This window comes from Girardinichthys multiradiatus, chromosome 10 (genome assembly GCF_021462225.1).
Source record: "Girardinichthys multiradiatus isolate DD_20200921_A chromosome 10, DD_fGirMul_XY1, whole genome shotgun sequence".
Lineage (NCBI taxonomy): Eukaryota > Metazoa > Chordata > Actinopteri > Cyprinodontiformes > Goodeidae > Girardinichthys > Girardinichthys multiradiatus.
Window position 1 is genome coordinate 1,325,813 of NC_061803.1, and position 22,227 is coordinate 1,348,039.

At 42.4% G+C, this 22,227-nt stretch overlaps 1 protein-coding gene across 2 annotated transcripts in view; it reads right to left on the reverse strand.

Moving 5' to 3' along the window:
* The window catches only part of cpped1 (calcineurin-like phosphoesterase domain containing 1), a 27,905-nt gene extending 6,271 nt beyond the window's left edge, over window positions 1-21,634 (reverse strand). The window contains exons 1-6 of one of the 2 annotated variants that reach the window (XM_047376716.1): window positions 21,327-21,634; window positions 18,930-19,148; window positions 16,204-16,293; window positions 12,098-12,270; window positions 10,743-10,874; window positions 10,488-10,620 (exon numbers count right to left, since the gene is read on the reverse strand). In XM_047376716.1, coding sequence (XP_047232672.1) covers window positions 10,488-10,620; window positions 10,743-10,874; window positions 12,098-12,270; window positions 16,204-16,293; window positions 18,930-19,148; window positions 21,327-21,390 — 811 coding nt within the window. In that variant the 5' untranslated portion in view covers window positions 21,391-21,634. The remainder of the gene's footprint in view (window positions 1-10,487; window positions 10,621-10,742; window positions 10,875-12,097; window positions 12,271-16,203; window positions 16,294-18,929; window positions 19,149-21,326) is intronic. The other variant, XM_047376717.1, reaches the window with a different exon arrangement.
* Between the last annotated feature and the right edge of the window lie 593 nt (window positions 21,635-22,227).

Sequence of the window (22,227 nt, forward strand, 5' to 3'; positions counted from 1 at the left end):
CCTGCAGGTGTATATATTATATACCTGCAGGTGTATATATTATACAGCTGCAGGACAATAGTTCAGGTTCAGTCTGACTTCTGTGGAAGTTTTCCCATCTTGCAGATTTTCAGTTGGATTTAGGTCTGGACTTTGACTAGGCCACTCTAAACCAACCATTGTATTCCTGGCTGTATGTTCAGGATGGTTCTCCTGCCGTAAGATGAACCTCCACCTCAGTCTCAGGTCTTCTGCAGCTTCTAACAGGTTTTCTTTCAGGATGATCCTGGATTTAGCTCCATTCATCTTCTCATCATCTCTGACCAGCTTCCCTGTTCCTGCTGAACAAAAACATCCCCACAGCATGATGCTGCCATCACACATTGCTTGGCATGTAGGCCAAAAAGTACAATTTTGGTCTCACCTGAGCAGGACACCTTCTTTAAATCTTCGGTGTCTCCCTGACATGGCTTGTAGCATAATTCAAACAGGACATCTAAGCTCCGTCATTCAACATCTTTCTTCTTGTTACTCTTCTTTAAAGGCCAAAGTTTGGTAATTGCTAACAGATGATCCTACCTGGGCTGTGGATCTCTGCAGCTCTTCCAGAGTAACTCTTGGCTACTTCGCTGAATAATGCTCTCCTTGCTCAGCCTGTCAGATTAGGTGGATGTCCAAACTTCTCGAGAACGTTCTCCCTGAATTGTCTGCTGTTTTATTTGGCCTCCATGAGGCTGGTTGTTCTCCAATGTTCTCTACAGAACCTCTGAGACTAGAAACAGAACATCTGCAGGTAGACTCAGTTTAAATTACACACAGCTGATTAGGTGACCTCTGAATGTTGGGGACTGGATTTTATTTAAAAGGTATAACACGTAAAGGGGCTGAACACATATGCACATCACACTTTTCAGATTTTTACATTTAAAGAAAATCTGAGAACCATCTATCCTTAATATTAGGAACTAGTTTGTGTTCAAATATAAAAAATGTTAAGTTCTTGGTTGTAATATGACAAAACCTGAAGAGAGTTGATTGGGTATGAATACTTTTGCATTACTTCCAAACGTTGTTTACATGTTAATGTTGGAGCTTCAGTGGGTTTTGTACATCATCAAAGTTGAGATCAGGACCTGCTTGTTCCATGACTAATGAGCTTATTATAAACTAACGTTTTAGGAACTACCTAAGGAACCTCCAAACAGTGTGCAGCTGCTGTAGGAGCCTGATGAGGAGAAGAAAGCACAACAACACAAGAACGTGAACAAACTGAATCTCTTCCAGTGCAACTGAGTCAACAGGAGACACTATGAAAGGATGAGCAGAAGCAGAGCTGGCTGGTTAGTGTAAAGAGCCTGTGATCCAGGAGGATGAAGATGATGGACGCCATTGGAATACTTTCTGTTTGTTAACAGTTTGCAGCCTGTTGCATCACATCAGTAGATAAAACCAATCTGCTTTTTTCCACCAAAAAAATCGATTCTAAAGAAGAAGAAGTGACACCCGGACCTGAATTCAATTAAAGTTCGTCCTTTCTAGAGCGGCATCATCATACGGCTTTAGAAGTCAAACTTTTTTCAGTCAAAATGTTTTCTAGAGGACACTCGGAGAAAGAAAGAGAGCAAATCTGAGAGAGAAAAGGATTTTCAATCACCAGAAAAAACTGTCTGTGCATAGAAGAAATAAACAAGCAGGAGGAAAGAAGCTAGCCACTGCTGCTGTATTGGAGACAGAAGATGAAGCTGACCTCTGAAAATGTCAGCCACAGTATATGTGGGGAAAAGTAGAAGACTATTTAAATTCTCCCATAATGACAGAAAAACAGTAGCTGCCCTTTGAGACGAGTCCCAGCTGCAGCAGGACGTCAGAGGTCAGAGGTCATCACTTTAAATTCACTGATTTCAATGAAATGAAACCATAAAAAGACCGTCCTGTCCAGCACTAAGCAAAGACACGTAAGAGTCTTAAACCCAGTTATTATTACTGTTTTCTATTTCCTTCTTTTTGACTGAGAAAACTTCACAAGTTAAATTAAAAGTTTTTATGAACCTCAGAATCCAGTGATTAAAGAAAATAATGAATATGATTGACTTCATTCCATTTAGCTCCTGTGTCATATTTAAATGATCTGAACAAATAAAGGACCTCTGCAACCTGAGTTAGTGAACAACATTGTGTTTCTGTCTAAATACCAACCAGCTGTTCATTAGTGAAATCATCTCCCACCATCAGAAACTTCACCTGGAGCCGCACGTTTCCTTCAGATGAGAAGGTTTCCTGCAGCAATCACTTCAAACAAAGGATAAATATGTGGAAAAAGAACCACATTCCCACTGTTAACAACCCCAACAGTGGGTTACATGCAGGGCCTTGCAAAAGTATTCAACCCAGCTGGCTTGTTTCCTATTTTGTTACATTCCAAATTGTAATTTAAATGTTGTTCATTTTATTTTATGTGACAATTCTGATTTAGGTAAACTAAGATGGAGGACCTCAGCTGAGGCTCCAGGGTGATGATAACTGGAACCCTGTTGGCACTATAGGTGAAGAAAACCAGCATCCAACCAGCATTCAACCAGCATCCAACCAGCATCCAGACAGCATCCAACCAGCATCCAACCAGCATCCAACCAGCATTCAACCAGCATCCAGACAGCATTCAACCAGCATCCAGACAGCATCCAACCAGCATCCAGACAGCATTCAACCAGCATCCAGACAGCATTCAACCAGCATCCAACCAGCATCCAACCAGCATCCAAACAGCATCCAACCAGCATCCAACCAGCATCCAGACAGCATTCAACCAGCATCCAGACAGCATCCAACCAGCATCCAGACAGCATCCAACCAGCATTCAACCAGCATTCAACCAGCATCCAACCAGCATCCAACCAGCATCCAGACAGCATCCAACCAGCATCCAACCAGCATCCAACCAGCATTCAACCAGCATCCAGACAGCATCCAACCAGCATCCAGACAGCATCCAACCAGCATCCAACCAGCATCCAGACAGCATTCAACCAGCATCCAGACAGCATCCAACCAGCATTCAACCAGCATTCAACCAGCATCCAACCAGCATCCAGACAGCATCCAACCAGCATTCAACCAGCATCCAACCAGCATCCAGACAGCATCCAACCAGCATCCAACCAGCATTCAACCAGCATCCAGACAGCATCCAACCAGCATTCAACCAGCATCGCATCCAGACAGCATCCAACCAGCATCCAACCAGCATCCAAACAGCATCCAACCAGCATCCAACCAGCATCCAGACAGCATTCAACCAGCATCCAGACAGCATCCAACCAGCATTCAACCAGCATCGCATCCAGACAGCATCCAACCAGCATCCAACCAGCATCCAAACAGCATCCAACCAGCATCCAACCAGCATCCAGACAGCATTCAACCAGCATCCAGACAGCATCCAACCAGCATTCAACCAGCATCGCATCCAGACAGCATCCAACCAGCATCCAACCAGCATCCAACCAGCATCCAACCAGCATTCATACAGCATCCAACCAGCATCCAGACAGCATCCAACCAGCATCCAACCAGCATCCAAACAGCATCCAACCAGCATCCAACCAGCATCCAGACAGCATTCAACCAGCATCCAGACAGCATCCAACCAGCATCCAACCAGCATTCAACCAGCATCGCATCCAGACAGCATCCAACCAGCATCCAGACAGCATTCAACCAGCATCCAGACAGCATCCAACCAGCATCCAGACAGCATCCAACCAGCATCCAACCAGCATCCAGACAGCATTCAACCAGCATCCAGACAGCATCCAACCAGCATCCAACCAGCATTCAACCAGCATCCAACCAGCATCCAGACAGCATCCAACCAGCATTCAACCAGCATCCAACCAGCATTCAACCAGCATCCAACCAGCATTCATACAGCAGCCAGACAGCATCCAACCAGCATCCAACCAGCATCCAACCAGCATTCATACAGCATCCAGACAGCATCCAACCAGCATCCAACCAGCATTCAACCAGCATCCAACCAGCATTCATACAGCATCCAGACAGCATCCAACCAGCATCCAACCAGTTTCAACCAGCATTCATACAGCATCCAACCAGCATCCAACCAGCATTCATACAGCATCCAGACAGCATCCAACCAGCATCCAACCAGCATTCAACCAGCATCCAACCAGCATTCATACAGCATCCAGACAGCATCCAACCAGCATCCAATCAGTTTCAACCAGCATCCAACCAGCATTCATACAGCATCCAACCAGCATTCAACCAGCATCCAACCAGCATCCAACCAGCATTCAACCAGCATTCAACCAGCATCCAACCAGCATCCAATCAGTTTCAACCAGCATCCAACCAGCATTCATACAGCATTCAACCAGCATTCAACCAGCATTCAACCAGCATCCAGACAGCATCCAACCAGCATTCAACCAGCATCGCATCCAGACAGCATCCAACCAGCATCCAACCAGCATTCAACCAGCATCCAACCAGCATTCATACAGCATCCAACCAGCATCCAGACAGCATCCAACCAGCATCCAACCAGCATCCAAACAGCATCCAACCAGCATCCAACCAGCATCCAGACAGCATTCAACCAGCATCCAGACAGCATCCAACCAGCATCCAACCAGCATTCAACCAGCATCGCATCCAGACAGCATCCAACCAGCATCCAGACAGCATTCAACCAGCATCCAGACAGCATCCAACCAGCATTCAACCAGCATTCAACCAGCATCCAACCAGCATCCAGACAGCATCCAACCAGCATTCAACCAGCATCCAACCAGCATTCAACCAGCATCCAACCAGCATTCATACAGCAGCCAGACAGCATCCAACCAGCATCCAACCAGCATCCAACCAGCATTCATACAGCATCCAGACAGCATCCAACCAGCATCCAACCAGCATTCAACCAGCATCCAACCAGCATTCATACAGCATCCAGACAGCATCCAACCAGCATCCAACCAGTTTCAACCAGCATTCATACAGCATCCAACCAGCATCCAACCAGCATTCATACAGCATCCAGACAGCATCCAACCAGCATCCAACCAGCATTCAACCAGCATCCAACCAGCATTCATACAGCATCCAGACAGCATCCAACCAGCATCCAATCAGTTTCAACCAGCATCCAACCAGCATTCATACAGCATCCAACCAGCATTCAACCAGCATCCAACCAGCATCCAACCAGCATTCAACCAGCATTCAACCAGCATCCAACCAGCATCCAACCAGCATTCAACCAGCATCCAACCAGCATTCAACCAGCATCCAACCAGCATCCAACCAGCATCCAGACAGCATCCAACCAGCATTCAACCAGCATCCAGACAGCATCCAACCAGCATTCAACCAGCATTCAACCAGCATCCAACCAGCATCCAGACAGCATCCAACCAGCATTCAACCAGCATTCAACCAGCATCCAGACAGCATCCAACCAGCATCCAACCAGCATTCAACCAGCATCCAACCAGCATTCAACCAGCATCCAGACAGCATCCAACCAGCATCCAACTAGCATCCAACCAGCATCCAACCAGCATCCAGACAGCATTCAACCAGCATCCAACCAGCATCCAACCAGCATTCAACCAGCATCCAACCAGCATCCAGACAGCATCCAACCAGCATTCAACCAGCATCCAGACAGCATCCAACCAGCATTCAACCAGCATCCAGACAGCATCCAACCAGCATTCAACCAGCATTCAACCAGCATCCAGACAGCATCCAACCAGCATTCAACCAGCATCCAGACAGCATCCAACCAGCATCCAGCCAGCATCCAACCAGCATCCAGCCAGCATCCAGACAGCATCCAACCAGCATCCATCCAGCATCCAACCAGCATCCAACCAGCATCCAGACAGCATCCAACCAGCATCCAGCCAACTTCACTACCAGTCCAAGTAGCATTTTGGGCACCTTAATCTAGTGCCTGAGTGCCATCAGCAGCGGGCGCATTAAGAGACTTAAAAACGTCATCTGTGTTATTGTTCTTATAATAGAGTAAATTATCATGAATGGAGTTTCTCTTCTGCAGCAGACAATAATAAACCCATTTAGCTTTATACAAAGATTGGAGAACATCACCGTTTAAAGACTGTCCGGCTTCATATCCTGAACTAAATAAAAGCTTTCCTCTGTATTCGGGGATATTAAAACAAAAATATCACACTCATAAGGGGATCATTACAGGCACTTCAACTTTCCTGGTTTCTATACATTTTCCTGCTTGGACATGTTCACTGGATATGCTCGTAAGAAAGAGAAATCTCCACGGTCTATCCTGAAAACATTGTGTGTTGCGGAGGACACCAATCACCTGAAACACCACCAGATCTTTTCTGTTTTTCTCTGTGTTAAAGACTGGGGTGGGGATGGGGGGTTGGAGGCAGGCAGGGGGGGTAGGGGTTGGTATTATTAGAGATCCTAGAAAACTTCCAGCGTAAGCAGTCAGAGTGATGAAAACATATTGAATGCAAATGGAAGAAAATCGAATTCTGAGGTCTGCAGAGAAAATACAGAAAAAACAGCGATGAGTGTCCCCTGATATCCAAACTATTATCTGTGCATCACAGCTTTTATATGCAGCAATCATCTGAGCCACACTGTTAATAATCTGCAAATAGACAAGAAAACCAAACATCTGTTCAGGTCAGATCTTTAATCTGCTGCCATCTTGTTTTCAATAATTATTTTATCTTTAGGTCACTAAGTTTCATTCAGTTTACTCTGGACTCAAAAATCTTTAGAAGAAATATTGTATATTAAACTTCTGCTTCTTCCTTTCTTCTGACTGGGGGGTTAGATGTTTGCTAACATTCAGGAAGCTGCAGGCTCTCCACATATTTTGTCCCAACTAGTGTTTTATCAGTGATGTGTGCCATATGAGGCACCCTAATTAGGAGTTAATGCTCTACTAGATCATTGGATATTAGGTGACAACCTGTCTCATAGGTATCCTATGTTGGAGCCTGACCAAGGCACAGAAAAGATTAGATCTCCTTGATATCTCCTTGGAAAGACTTGCAGCACAAACGTTGGTTGCGTCCACCATTGGAAGCAGTGACCTAGTCTGTTCTTCAGAACAGTGAGTTTAATGATTAACAATGATAATGAAATGATAGTAAAATCCTCAGTGTGTACAGGGTACCCCCAGGGTTCTCCGAGTGAAATTTAAGACTTTTTAAGACCTTTTTAAGATCACCTAGAAGGAAATTTAATGCCAATTTCACAGCTATGGCTATAAAATTATGAATGATATAATAAAAAATCTATGGATTTTAACCCTGAGAAAATAATCGCCAGGTACTTGAACTTATTTTATTAAGACTTTCATATATAATAGACATTAACTTTGTGAGCTGTGCAATAACACAATAAAAAAAATATGCATGTTTCTCACATTAAGAGTCAACACCACTCACTATTGCCTTACAAGCAACCTTTTGGTTATACAAGAGATAAAATGCAGATTAGGTTCAAAAAGTACAGCAATCCACTTTACGCTAATTTCGTCGTTCGAAGTAAATGAGTGGTGGTCCGAAATTGTTTTCAGGATCCAAATCACCTTTGCCCGAAAAGTTGGCGAATGAGCTCGCAGGTTCACCGGCTGTACTACCGATGATGCGGAGGCTTCAGTATTACTTGCAGTAGCTGGTTGTTAAAGTAGAGCCTTGCTTTGAACAGAACTGAGCAATAGGTGCCTGCTGTTGGTGAACTCTAGCATAAGCAACGTGTTTGGCGCTCTTCATATGGGAGTCCATAGCCATAAGTCCCATCGTCCCCAGCTTAAAAGATTTTTGGCACAAACAGCATTGGGCCTCATGGTCATTGTCCGAATTAGGTTTAACCCACTCGTATTTTGGATTCTGCTGCCACTTCGGGTTAAAACGACACTTGCCCATTCTGAAGCACACTAAGTTAACTTACTAACAAGGTGGTTTTGTTTTCCCACCACTCACTGAGCCCGCGGGAGAAACTCAGCTGACGTGCCCTTCGTAAAACGGATATTCGTCATTGGACGCGTTAATTCTTACATTGCTCGCACACACCAACAACACATTTTGCTTCAGTATTTTAGGACATTTTAGCATTTATTGTCTCACTAAAGGATAAAATAAATTAAGACCTTTATGGCATTTTATAATTTGTCTTCAAAATGTAATACTTTTAAGGCCTTAATTATTTAGTACAAAATTCAAGACTTTTTAAATACTTTTAAGACCCCGCGGGTACCCTGGTGTAATAAACGTGTCTTTACTGTTGAAGAGCTCAGCTGCACCAGGAAGCATGAAACAAACACGCAACGTGTAGCTCACTGTGCAGCTCATTTTAACACTGTATGCATGCATAGCTCTACAGTTCCAACACATTTCACAGCTGCACCCTAATTTACAAATGCAAAGCTCTTGAAAAGTATTCATACCCCTAGCATTTTTACAGCAGACACTGCACGTATGCACACAACATTTTGTTAAGAACGTTGGAAACTACATGGTTCCCTTTTTGTTCAAAAGATAAGTTTATTCTCTGTTGGTTGATGACATAAAACCTCCAATTAAATACATTAAGGCTTGTGTGAAAAAGCTCACAATGTATTAATACTTTCAAAAAGTACTATAGATCCCTGAGGAAAGATGATAATTCCCAGAAAATTGTCAGCTGCATTCTTATTATTTTACATTTGAACAATAGAACAAAGTTAGGAGGATATAAGTCTGGTACAGAGACGGGGAGAAGATGGTGGTGGTAGAATATACTGGTCCACAATCACAAGACCTCAATCCTCTCTGAGGAGCATCTGGTTGTGCCCCTCCACATAAATGATGGACATTTTACATCATCATGAGTATAACCCTACAGTTTATGCATCTGTTTCCTACACACCACATTTCTATTTGCAGAAATTAAACGTTAGCTGAGCTGCATTCATGAACTGAAGAATATGAAACGTAGAAACTCAGCTTTGACCGACGAGAAGAAGCCCAGAAATAACGATGAGTAAAGAACTCTCTTCAACAAGTCTACTGTGCTGAACACAGTGAAGGAAAATATTTAGTCAAAGCAGCCAATTTACAGAAACAGTTCTAACTGCACATGTCCAACCTGTCATTTTTATTTCACGTGAAAAAAAGCAATAAAAGCTGCTCTATAATGTGGGTCAAACCACAGTAGTGACTGCTTGTGCAATTAAAAAGAATCTGCACCCTACCAACCATGAGGAGGTCATCACAAACAGACGGTTTCATTATCTGGAGAGAAGAGGCAGTCAAAAGTTTCCAGAGTGGAACCGTTCGCTCTGATGAGCCCGAATGAGAATAATTAGAGTCACACCTTTTCTGTGCTGCTGAGATAACGTGTAGATACTGAGGGGTTCAATATGTCATGCATGCAACAAATGTTCCTGACAACTGGACTTTCCATGGAGAAGACTGAACACAAAAACTGCACACTAAGTACACGCAGTAGAGATGCTTAATTAATTTTGCAACAACAGGCAAAAACTGAGATTAGGAGAAGGACGATAAATGAAAATTACCCAACAGTGTGACAGGAATACAGAAGTAGAAATAAAAGAAGCTCACAAATGCCAAATTAAATCCCCAGCTTCTGTTGGACCACGTTGTCTGGAATGGCCAGAACTTCAGTGATTTACATTGACGTGTTAGAAGTGATCTGATTGCAGAGATAAACCAACAGCATCCAGTCCTCCCAACTGGACCCTGACCTCTGGAGCATCAGACCAGTGAGATGTAGACTGGAGGGCCACCGAGTAAGAAGGACATTTATTCAGGTTTTTATTGGAGCAGAGAAACAGTGCATCATCAACAGCTTTTACACAATAAAACATGTAATACTTCGGCTGTTACTAAAGCCGCATTTCTCTTCTGGACTAAATTCTATTAGCTGCTCAAATATAAAACTTCTCCATGTCAACGGCTTACTTAATGAAGAACAGAACAGCTCTATAGTTTTATTCTGGGCGCAGAATAAAACTATAGAGCTCAGAGAGGAACATACACGAGTACGTTAGCAGAGTCAGAACTTGTTGGCGTTTCCTCGGTGAGTACCCTTGTATCGCTCTCTTGTAAGCCTCCAACAATGGATTTTGATTAAGGAATTATAGGATGTAACTGCATTAATTGATTAGCTGTGCAGTGTGTGTGAGCCAGGAGCTTCTCTTGTTCTTCTGGCTAATAGCATATTCATTCTTTGGGCTCAGATCCCAATTCTGCTTCTCTTGGATATGGCTGGAAGGAACAGTTTTAATGGCAATCTTTGCTAAGACGCATTAAGACCGCCTCACGGTGGCCTAAATCCATCAGCATAAAGGAAAACACAGCAGCAGTAAATGAGGAAAATGGCTTCAGTGATGAAACCATGATTTACACCTCATACGTAACAATGTGAGCGTGTTCAATCAGAGAAACGAGGAGGTACATGTGCTGTAGCCCTACCTGCCCTTTTGAATCTGTCCATTAGTCTTTGCCTAACGTCCTTCTGCAGGTTGAAGTAGTCATCTTCTTCATCGGGGCTCTTTACGTACAGAGGAATGTGCTGGAAAACCAAGATGTGTTTTGATTTGGGCTCCTAAGCCAAAAAGAGAAAAAAATTATGTCAGCAGCATCTGACAAATAAGATCCACACGCAGTTCACGAAGAAATGATCTCATAGAGGATCTACATGAATCACTGAAAGTCGCGGCATCTTACCGTAGAAGAGGAGGAGGAGGCCCTGCTCAGCTGTGCCTCCAGCCACGTCTCCTGAGCCTCTTTCAGCTGAGGGCAGGCCGAGGCGTCGTAGAACAGCTGGGAGTTCAGAACCAGGCAGAGAACACCACCCACCTGGGAAAACATGAGCGTGAGAAGGAAAACAACAAATTCAATGCATGTCCAGCCGAACAGGTCGTGCCTTGAAGGACGTTCTGTCATATGACGACTGCAAACACCAGTGTTCAGGCCCTTCATAGCAGTGAAGGAGTGATAGACTGTATGGCTGGATGTTCAGGCTGGTTCTCCTGCTGGAAGGTGAACCTCCACCTCAGTCTCAGGTCTTCTGCAGTCTCTTAACAGGTTTTCTTCCAGAATTGTCCTGGATTTAGCTCCATCCATCTTCCCATCAACCCTGACCAGCTTCCCTGTCCCTGATGAAGCAAATCATCCCCACAGCATAATGCTGCCACCACCATGTTTCAAAGTGTGGATGCTATGCTCTAATGTGTCATCAGACCAGACCATGTTCCTCTCATGTCCATAGTGAACAGCTGTGCTTATAATGACCCATAAGCACATTTGCTTTTTGACTTTTTCATCCTGTTTTAATGTTTGGGCTCTCTTTGTGAAGTGCTTTGATATTTCATCTGTACGAACGACACTGATTTACTAGATTAGATCACACATGAATGATAGCAGCTGGTTTCCCATTATTTTAATGTAGGGTATCAAAGAAAAGGGCAATGAAAACAGATTCACCCCACATTTCATTATTTTTATTTGTCAACATTTTGACAACCATGTATCAGCATCTTAAAATATTAATTTGTGGAGAGTCTCAAGTCCTTCTCTTTCTCTCCTGTTAATGAGTAACGATGGTTTATTTTTACCCAATGACCAGGAGTGAACTTCAAAACCTCATCAGCTGCTTTAACAATTACATTTGCTGCTGTGGGATCAGTTAAGTCTGCTGTTATCATATTTTATGGTGTACCTGCATATGAAGCATATTTCACTTTAGCATCTCCACACACAGAAACTAAGCATGTAAACCCAGGAGATTATTGAAGCACTATATGGATGCACTTTTTTAAGGAAACACTCACTAATTTGCAAAAGTATCAAACATTTACTGACCTTTTAGTTTTCCCAGCTAAACACTAATGTTCTGAATGTGTTTTTCTGTTTGCTCTTTCTGGCATTAATGGACAAAGATGAAAACCGACTGCACTGTTGCTCGAGAAAGCAGGACAAGTGAAGTAAAACTGTGCACTTCAGATCTTTGATTAGAAATAAAGAAAACAATGAGCAGCCATGGTTTTTATTCTCTTTCACTCGTTTTTATTTCTGCTCACCCAGAAACTGAAGTAGTCATCCCCCCAGGCACGGCAGTACTGCTCCACCGTGCTGGGAGTCGGGGTATTGCCGAGGTCATGGTTCCCACTGACAAACACAAGCGGGATGGAGGGATCGGTCCCCTTTAAGGCGTCCTTCAGGTCCCGCTCCTGACCTTCTCTGAATGGTGTTCCTGGTGAGGGAGGCAGAAAGGCTTCAGTGTCACAGTCTGCCAGACAGATTAGAGGCGAATGCAGGATAGTGGTGGTTACAGATGCCATGACAAAAAGGCTGTTGTTTGATCCTAGATGATTTTACAAAAAAGAGATAAAATGAGCCAAACGGAGACCTTCAGACTGTGTAAGGCGTCTTACTGGGAAGAGCTGCCTGAGGGAAAGGGATTATCTGGATAATGGCACCATCTTGAAGACTAATCAATGCTCTGTGCAGCTTGACTTTATATCACAACAGTGGCTGATCCAAAGAGCAATGTTCTGGTGCCATCCTCTCTGTCCAAACTAAAAACTCTCAGCAGCATTCATTCAATCATTTGCTAAAAAACAAGAGATGCTATAATTTCAGGTTCAGGGCTCACAAAGGAAGGACGCCATTAAAAATAACTGCTTTCAGCTAAAATAGTTTCTGTCTGCTGCAGTAGGAAGAAACGCATCCAGATAAAAGCTCAAACGTTGCCTTCACTTGTCAGCCTTTATTAGGTCAGCTGGACGTGCACGCTGTGTGTTAATGGAGGACAAAAGGTTCAATTATTTCACAAATACTGCCGGAAGAACAATCTATTAGTGCAGTAAGGTCAACCAAAGGGTTATTTTTCCTACACCTGGAGAGCTACTGCAGGAGAGGCTGATGGCATCTGGGGGATCATCTTTAAATATGTCTGCATATGGATGTGTGCAGGTTAGACTTTACAAAGAGCCTCCCAGGAGTCAATCAGAGGAGCTGAAGGTCCTCCGCTTTTCAGAGATAAATATCAGATCCAGTCTTATGGGACAATGTTGCAGAAACCAGAAAATGGATCCAGCAGGAACAGGATGGGTGAATGTTTTTTAATCAGAATCAGAATCAGAAAAGCTTTATTGCCAAGTACGTTTTTGGACATACAAGGAATTTGTTTTGGCGTAGTCGGTGCAATACAGTACAAATTAAACAGTATAAACATATCTACAATATAATATAAATATATGTGCACTTTGCTGATGAAGTGGGGGATCAGAGCAGCTCATGTACAGAACCCTGATGGGACTCATTTACATCACATTAAAGTGGTCCACATGGAACATCGGACCAGCCAAAACCAAACAATCTAATGTCAAACTAAAAAAGGCAGAAATAACACTTTGTGGGATGTGTTGGGATAGAATACACCTTAAATTCATGAATTCATCACCACCATCTTTGACCTTTTGGCAACACATCTGTCGCTGCGAAATCAGAGCCCCACAATCCCAAACATGGCTTGAAAAAAAATCATACTCCCCATCATTTAATAGGCCACTTTAGCACAACAGATACATAAAATGATGCAACTAGCAGAACGGGTCGAATAAAGCATTGATTGCATAGATGAGTGGACATAAACATCCGACAGCAACTGTACGTCTCCCAGGCCAAAGTATTTGCCAACACAGAGACATATTAGTTCAGTTTGAACTCCCAAACCCTGAAGAGAAGCTAGAGGTCAGCAGATGAACCTCAGTCCCTTAGTTCATCCACACAGCAGCAGAGAGAAACCTCTCAGGTGTTCCAGACACCAACGTCCCTCAGTCAGCTGAGGAGCCTTTCTAAATCATACTCTTATTCAGAATCCCACTGAGAGCGCCCATTCATCATCTCCCTTCACTGCCAATTACAGCCGTTTCCACGGTGACAGAGCAGAGACAGGGAAGTCCCCAAATACCCTTTAATTCACCTTTGCGTGTTTTAGACACACGGCAACGAGAACACGTTGACACTCGCTGGATCAGGCGTAACATCCCTCTGAAACCCCCAGAGACACAGCCAGAAGCCTTTGTAGAGCTCATTAGAAGAGTGCCACGTCCAGCATGTTCCTCTAATGTAATCAGCCCTCCATCTCACCCCCCTACCCATCGCTGCTCTTTATCCTCTTCATTTGTCAGCTTTAAAAGTTAGCGAGAGAAAGACTCAAGGCAGTAAAAGCAAGAGGGAGAGAGAACGTGAGGCTAGATGGAAGCAAGTCCTTGAGATGAGACAAGTGTCTCTTGAGTTTAGAGTTGGGATGGAAGAACTTTCCATCAGTAAAGGTCTAACTGGGAAAAGATGGCCAACACTTTATTTCTGCCTTTTTTAGTTTGACATTAGATTGTTTGGTTTTGGCTGGTCCGATGTTCCATGTGGACCACTTTAATGTGATGCAAATGAGTCCATCAGGGTTCTGTACATGAGCTGCTCTGATCCCCACTTCATCAGCAACTCTTTGATAGGGGAGCTAATTCATTAGGCGAAGACGGCCCTCAATCTGCCTTCCTTCCTTCAAGTCTAGGTATAAAGCTCGGATCCGACACAAGATGACCCACAATTACACAAGCAAACTGAAGCTTTGATGCCTCCATATGAGATTTAAGGAGGCTTCAAAGAGATTAATCAGAGGCAAGCATAAATTAAAGTGTTTGTATAAGCGGACTGACTTGCAAATTACGGTCGTCAGAGTAAGGTATGAGGCATGCGACCGCAGCTGCTGGCTAAGGAGAACGGGCAGATAATAGAGAGAAGAGACAGACTGGAAAACACAATGTGAGAGCAATGAAAAGGAGCAACAGGGAGTGAAATCTCTGGGTACAGAAACACACTTGCCAATTTCCTGTCGCCGACAGGCAGCAGTGTTGACAATGCCGGTTGACAGCCAGCTTCCCCTGGCCGACGCCCATTCATTTTGTGTTGTAAATAAACATTTTAAGGGGAAATGTCAGCCGAGGAATGGAGGGAGCAGCTCCGGCTGTAATATCTCATCCCCATCCACTCCATCAGTCTGGTATCCAGCTTCGTGATGGACGTAGCGAGTAATGAGGATGGCGCACACAACCTGCTCCATGGGGGCTGACAGTAACTAGGGCTGACGCCGCACCATTTAAAGGTCCCCGAGGCCTTCGGGTTTAAACCCCTACTGTCGCACCGCCTGGCGAATTCATCTCGCTCTACCGCCTCTAAAGGCGACTGATCGGTGCAAAGTGAGACAGAAAGAGAGAGTGTGGCGGGGCGCTGATGCCGGACATTTTTAGCTAGTTTAAATGGTGCCGTGATAACAGATGACAGGGATGCTTGAATGCCTGCAGCAACCCTCTCATATGATGGGGACAGATGACTTGAAGGAGTCTTCATTACTGTAACTGTGCAGCTACAGATGCTGGTCGCTGTGACCCAAAAACAACAGGAGCAGCTCGGTGACTAAGCCAGCCAGAATCTGTGCTGAATATGAATAAATCGCCTCCAGTCAAATTCAGAAACCAGGGAGCCAAGGACATTATACAGATGACATGCTGCTTTAAATAGAAAAGATTGTCTAATTATGATTAATATCTCAGTTAACCTGCAGGACCAAGGCCAGGGAAACTCTGGTCACTCTCCGTTCTAATGTGTCAACAGATTACTGAGACGGGGTGCAGAGATGAGGCCCCTAATTGTCATGCAAAGGTAGTTTGCTTCGGTTGGTGGCTCCCGGCTCTTCTTTAGCTGTCTTGCAACTACATTTATACACACACACTTAATTCTACCTGGCCAATATGAGATACCACAACAGAAACGTCAAAGTCCTCTACACAGAAGGTGCCGTGTAAAACTCAGGGAGAATAAACTGAATTGTTTTACAGATCATGTAGCAATAATTATCACATCTGTCAGCACCTAACAGAGCTGTAACTTTACACCAGACCATACAGGAAAGTAGGATCAAAATGAAATTATAACACATTTTTGGGAAAACTAAGAACCTTCATTTTGTGTTTTTACAACAAAGAGAGAAATGTTTTTAATAAACTGTAACCTTGAACCACTGCAGAATAATCCAGCCCACATTCATACCTTTATATTGCTGTTTTTATGCTTGTTTTGAAGACTGCACAACATCAGGGAATGATTTAATTACGGTACCTACTGAAACCTGTGATGATGATGATGATGATGGATGCAGTTTCTGTTTTTCTTTCATTCCCTCCGTCCTCCCTGAGCTTTAACCTCTCAGCCACTAAAAACATACATCAGGTGTGAACATTAAGGACACTTAGAGTCCGTTTAATTGGTCAAATATATTTTCTATATGCAGACCGTGAATGCATGACACTATTATTATTGCATATAAGCAGTCCTTTATGACTGGGACATCACATACACTGGTATGTTGATGATGACTGTGATTCGATAAATTGTGCAGCTCTAGTTCTCCCACCTGGTTTTAAAGAACATCTGTTCAGTTCTAGTATTCATTTAGGTTCTGATCATTCTAACTATATTAGATGTTAAACTGGATAAGTGTTAGCCAGCTCGATGAGAAGTCATTAGTCCCAAATCTGCGGGTCAAGAAGTACTTCCTTTCTTCCTTCAAAATAAGAGCCTCAAACATCAATACTAGGGGTGTTACAGAACACAACAATCATGGTTCGGTAAGTTTTCTGGACGTTTTAATCAAGAGAAAAGTACAAACGTATACATTTGTTTTTTATTCAACAATAAAGAAGGAATATTTAAATTTGTTATCATTTTGTTCTGAAAGGTTCCACTATAGAACTGACTGGAGAGTTGGTTTGATTTTGTTCATTATTTCCTTCATTTTGGATAATCACCTTGTGTTAAAAAAGGTTTGCTACAACTGAACGAATGTCTGTTTTTCCAAGTTTAGGTCTGAATCAAATATAACCTCCAAATTTCTTAACGTGTGACTTGACAAACACGCTTGAGTCTACCCAGATAGGAATGAGAAGCACCACAATTACCAGTAGGTCCAAGGAAAATTACTTCTGCTTTGTTCTCAATGAATCTGCAGAAGTTTGAAGCCATCCAGGCTTTGACCTCGGTGAGACACCAAAACCATAGTTTTAATTTAACGGAATGGTTGTGCCTCAACTGAAGGTAAATCTGAGTTTGATCAGTTTATGCATGAAGGAGATGTTATATTTTCTAAAAATGAAACCTAAAGGCAGCATATAAACAGAGAATTTAATTGGAACTCTGCAAGTAAAGGGGAGCTAAAGAAGAAAGAGATTCTCCAGGCCTATGGAGGATGTTCTGTCACACAGATAAGACCTTTACCACATAGCAGTGAGTCTTTTACGCCACAATGCTCCAGCCTGGAGATTAGGATGCAGTGATCAGCAGTTTTAAATGCAGCTGTCAGGTTTAAAATGTCTAAAAATCTTTATACAGCAATATAACCTCTTCTAAATGGACAATGTTGTTGTTTTGGGTTAGGGCTGCGGTTGCTCTGGCTGCAAAAATGGATGTGGGACACCAGAGGAAGGCATTCAAAGCGACGTCAGTGAGAACTGTTCCTGGCTTGCACTGTTCTAATGTTTCAGAGTAGATTGTATTCATTAGATTGGATCGATCTCATTAAGCATCTTTGTGTGATGAGGGTCAGCAGGGGCTAAGGTGTGTTTACAAGGTTTCCTGTTAGAACCGGGAACCTTTTAAAGGTTAGAGACTTTCATCGCTAAACAAACATCAGAAATGTCCTGGTAAACAAAGGAGATAAAAATATCAAACCTGAGTTCTTTACTTATAGACGAGTAAGGAACCCAAGTTTCTATCTTTCTTCCTAATTGCCCATGCTCCCCCACACCCCAACCAGAACAGAAAAACAGCTCGGTCGCTGCCAGTACTTCTGAGCCCAGATTATGAGTGCACATCCTGAGGATCTGGGCTGAAGGTAAGCGGCAGTGAGTGGAATCAGGATACTGCTGCAGAACCTGAAATGTTTAAAAAAGGTCCGGCCCAAGGCATTTGGAGATCTAACCTGAACAAGTCACACAAGCAGAAGCCTAAAATATGAACGAATCGGACCGCCCAGCAAGTATGGAAAGCCAAACGTTCCACAATTCAACAAATTAAACAAGGAGAAATTACTAAAGGAACTAACTAGAGAAACTAAAATAAACTGATCAATCATTATCTTAAATAAATAAAATATATAAACTTAAATCTTTAATAATTATTTCATAAATATGTGTACTTCATGGCCATGTGCAGCAGAACATGCTGAATTTATTTACTCTCTCCGCCTTGAAAAAAATCAAATCACTACAACCGACACTGCTACAGTAAAGGTGATTGGTCTGAAGCTGAGGGGCAGCGCAGGTCAACCAATCAGATGTCAGGGTTTATTATGTGACAAACAGTCCAGTTTAATTATTTCATCAGGTTCGTTAACAAATGAAGCACAAAAGTAACTTGATATAATATAATGTGTGATAATAATAAATGTGTCTCTGATGAGTTCTAGTGATGATGGGCGGGTCCGGCTGCATTCACAGCAGAGATGAATCACACAAAATATTCACAAACTGAGTTATCAGTTAAAATTAAATCCTGAAAACATCGTTAAATGGATTATATTTCACCAACATCTCCATAGAAAAAAGTTAAAGATTCTTGTTTTCATTATATTAGAGGTAATAAATGCTGGGCTCTGATTGGTCAGCAGAACTGTTTCAGCTCAGGCTGGGATTGGGAGCTGTTGCCTATTTTTAAATGTAAATTAAAGTGATTTAATCCTAAATAATCTGTGAGTTTAAAGCTCGAAGGTGGTCTGCCGTCTTTTTTGAAAAACAACCCGTTCCTTTTGATGACACGATGCAAACACAGCACTTAGAAATCCTGGACCCCTACCCGGCATGGCGTGGACCAAGTCACCACACAGCACCATGAACCTCGGTCTGGGTCGGAGCCGGTTAACAGCCTCTACGGTCTGTTTCGTGAGCTCCACTTCTTCAGCCCATTCATCCCCCCCGCCGTCACAGTCACCTTCCCTCCAGGCCTTCATTAGCCCCAGCTGGGGGTCTGCAGCTTGGATGAAGCAGAAAGGTCCGGTCCACTTCCTCTCTGCATCTGGGAGAAAGACGAACACACTGGATCAAAACGCAGGAATGATCACTTCAAAGATGCATCAGAGACGTCAGAAAAAACAACGTTAACAAATTAAAGCTTCTGTTTGTGACTAAAGTTACGTTTTAAACATCTCAGATCTAACAAGGTCAAACAGGTTGAAGATAGAGCTGCGTAAGCAGACTGTGAAACATCTTAGCATGAGGCTGTCGTTTAGTTTCATTCCAGGAGTTCGTTAAACATTTGGACTGGACCCCTCCGGTGTTGGAAGATGTTTTGAGTTTTATCTTGATGATGAATGCCCACCAAGAACGGTCCTTTAAGCTTCTCTATCAGAGACAGTTAGTTGTAGTTTAGCTGCTGATTGGTTAGCCTTAATGCTTTTGCATATGTAATAATTCTAGCAGTTTTATTTTGGAAATGTTGGCACAATCTAAAGGTCATCATTTTATTTATTTATTCCACCACCAGAGGAATAAACTTGGCACTCTTCCTGTTCAGCACCTGATTAGTTATAAACTCTGTGCTCAGGTGTTTTGAACTGGGGCTCTATGCTCACAGACAAGAGGGTGGTGTTATGCAAACCACCAGTGCTAAATAATGAACCAACAGGTACAGAGAATCAGTGTTTACATAACCTCTGCCGTAAACAACAAAAAGACAAGCTAATCCCTCTCTTATATTCATTAACAAGACAAATCATGGCTGTTTTTCCCTGTTAGGAAAAGGAGCACTCACTGCAGCTTAGGAGGTGGTTGTAACAACGTATTACACAGAGAGACAGCAAAATGAGATGCAAATGGATTCTGCTTGTTGACTGAAAATGGACAGATGTTAAGAGCAGGTGTGAACAACAGCTTCCTGCTCCACTCACTTACTTTCCAGAGGATGGGAGGAGAGAGCCGGCATTCAAGACAAATCCAGTAACTGTGCATCTCTGTGCTTAACATGCTCCCCAAGAATCTCTCTCCCAAATGAGTTGATAATAATTCAGTCCTCAGGAGGAACACGGGTTCAGATGTTGAAAGGAAAGAGAGACAAAGAGCGTCTTGCTCTCGGGAGGAGAGTTGACGGGAAAAAAGCTTAACAATGATCCCTTCTGTGGATTCGACATTTAAGAGATCCTGATTGGAAACACATTCTCCTCTTTACGATTATTATCTCCATCCCATAAACTAAATGAGTTTATAGAGCCTTCAGAGCCAACTAACCTCGCCTTTATCATAACTTTCAGACACACCCTGAAGAGCTGCTGGCAACAGCAAGGACAGGCGAGGATTCTTAATTCTCAGCTGAAAGCATCAGTTGAGTCTTTTGTCTCTTTTACTTGTTTTATCTGTATTGTGGCTTTATTCTTTAGATGGGGATTATTTCATAAACAAATATTACCATTTAAAATATTGACTGAATTAAGAAGTGGAACAGGAAATGCATGCATTAAAGAAACACATATAATTTGTGTATTTAAAACATGATTTACACATTTAAACTATAATAGATGGCCATTTATTTACTTGGGGTATTGAGACGATCACATATATGAATATTTATTTAACAAATTAGTTATTTACCGGATTGCATTTCCTCTACTGAGTTTCCACTATCTTCCAGCAGGGGGTGCTAATAATCGTAAACGATGAAAGGTTAGTTAAGGGTAAAAACTAATAAAATGTTTTTATGTTTTCTGATTCACAATGATTAACCACCTCAAGCATTTAGAATATTTTAATTTTAATGAACTTATTTTATTTGTTTTCTGATGTTTTTTCCTAATAAAAAATTCAAATTCAACTCCGAGAAATGAATGTAGCTAATCCGAAGGTCTGACTTCCAGAGTCCAAATTAGAACGTCGTTTTAAATATTTAACACTAAAACTGTAAATATGTTTAAACATCTAATAAAGTTTTACAAATATAAGCCAGAAACAGAGAAACATGTCCGATTTAAACACAAACTACACAGATAGCGGTTGCCATGACAACAGTGGCAAAAAGTTAGGTGCTGTAATAAAAGCCACATCACAATACACACACACACACACACACACACACACATATATATATATATATATATATATATATATATATATATATATGTAAATAAAAGAGTCACGTAAGAGCATTAGCAAACTAGTTAGCTTTAGCCCGAGCTAACGGAGCTAGCTAGCAGCTAGCGGATACCTTCAGTCAGTCCACTAAAAGTCTGATGTTTGGCTCTGAGGAAGATTTCCTCCATCTCTGCCATGTCCTCGGCTGGTTCCACTGCTGTCCGACAAAATTAGTCACTTAATCCCCGACTTGTAGCGCTGTTGATTAGCCTGACTCGGACCTGTTAGCCAGTTGTGTTGCTTGTGCTGTCTGCTAACAGGGTGCTTATCGGGGTTCGACCACAGCCTGGTTATCATTGTGCAACTTTCACTAAGGCTGCCTCAAGCTGCATAATAGGGAAGCCTGGGTGGTTTCTTAATAAAACTTCTATACAAACTGGTTGTAATATAATTTTTCACAGCATCTACATTTTATGCCTATTTCCTATTATTACCAAAACAAAATGCTTTTCAGGCTTTTGCCCAGGGCACCAACAGAAAGTTCTGGAAAGGAGTAGCCAAGTTGTGGTAACTAATAAATTTGTTGATGGCAAACCAAAGTTTTATTATGATGTTGGTTTATATAGGGCTAGATATGATAAGCAATTTCAGTAATCCATTTCAAATAAATAAATGAATTAATAAATGTATTATTGTTGGGTCCATAAATCATCTACACTATATTGTAAAAAGTATTTACCCGCTTGCCTGTTCACACACATGAACTTTACCAACACATAAATATCTTAACCAATTTTAGATAGTTTTGATTTGAAAATCCTTTGCAAAAATATGATGTTGAAATCACTCGAATCCAGTTTAAATAATACCTTCTGTGACATCTCCGCCTTCCTGTTTCCTTTCTTTAAAAACTGTCACCAGTTTTTAATAGACGGTGTTTATTTATCTCAATCTCAGTCAGTGCTCAACTTGGAGGATCCATAGCAAAGATAATTTACACAAGTACGGGTGGATCCTCACCTAAATGAATGGCT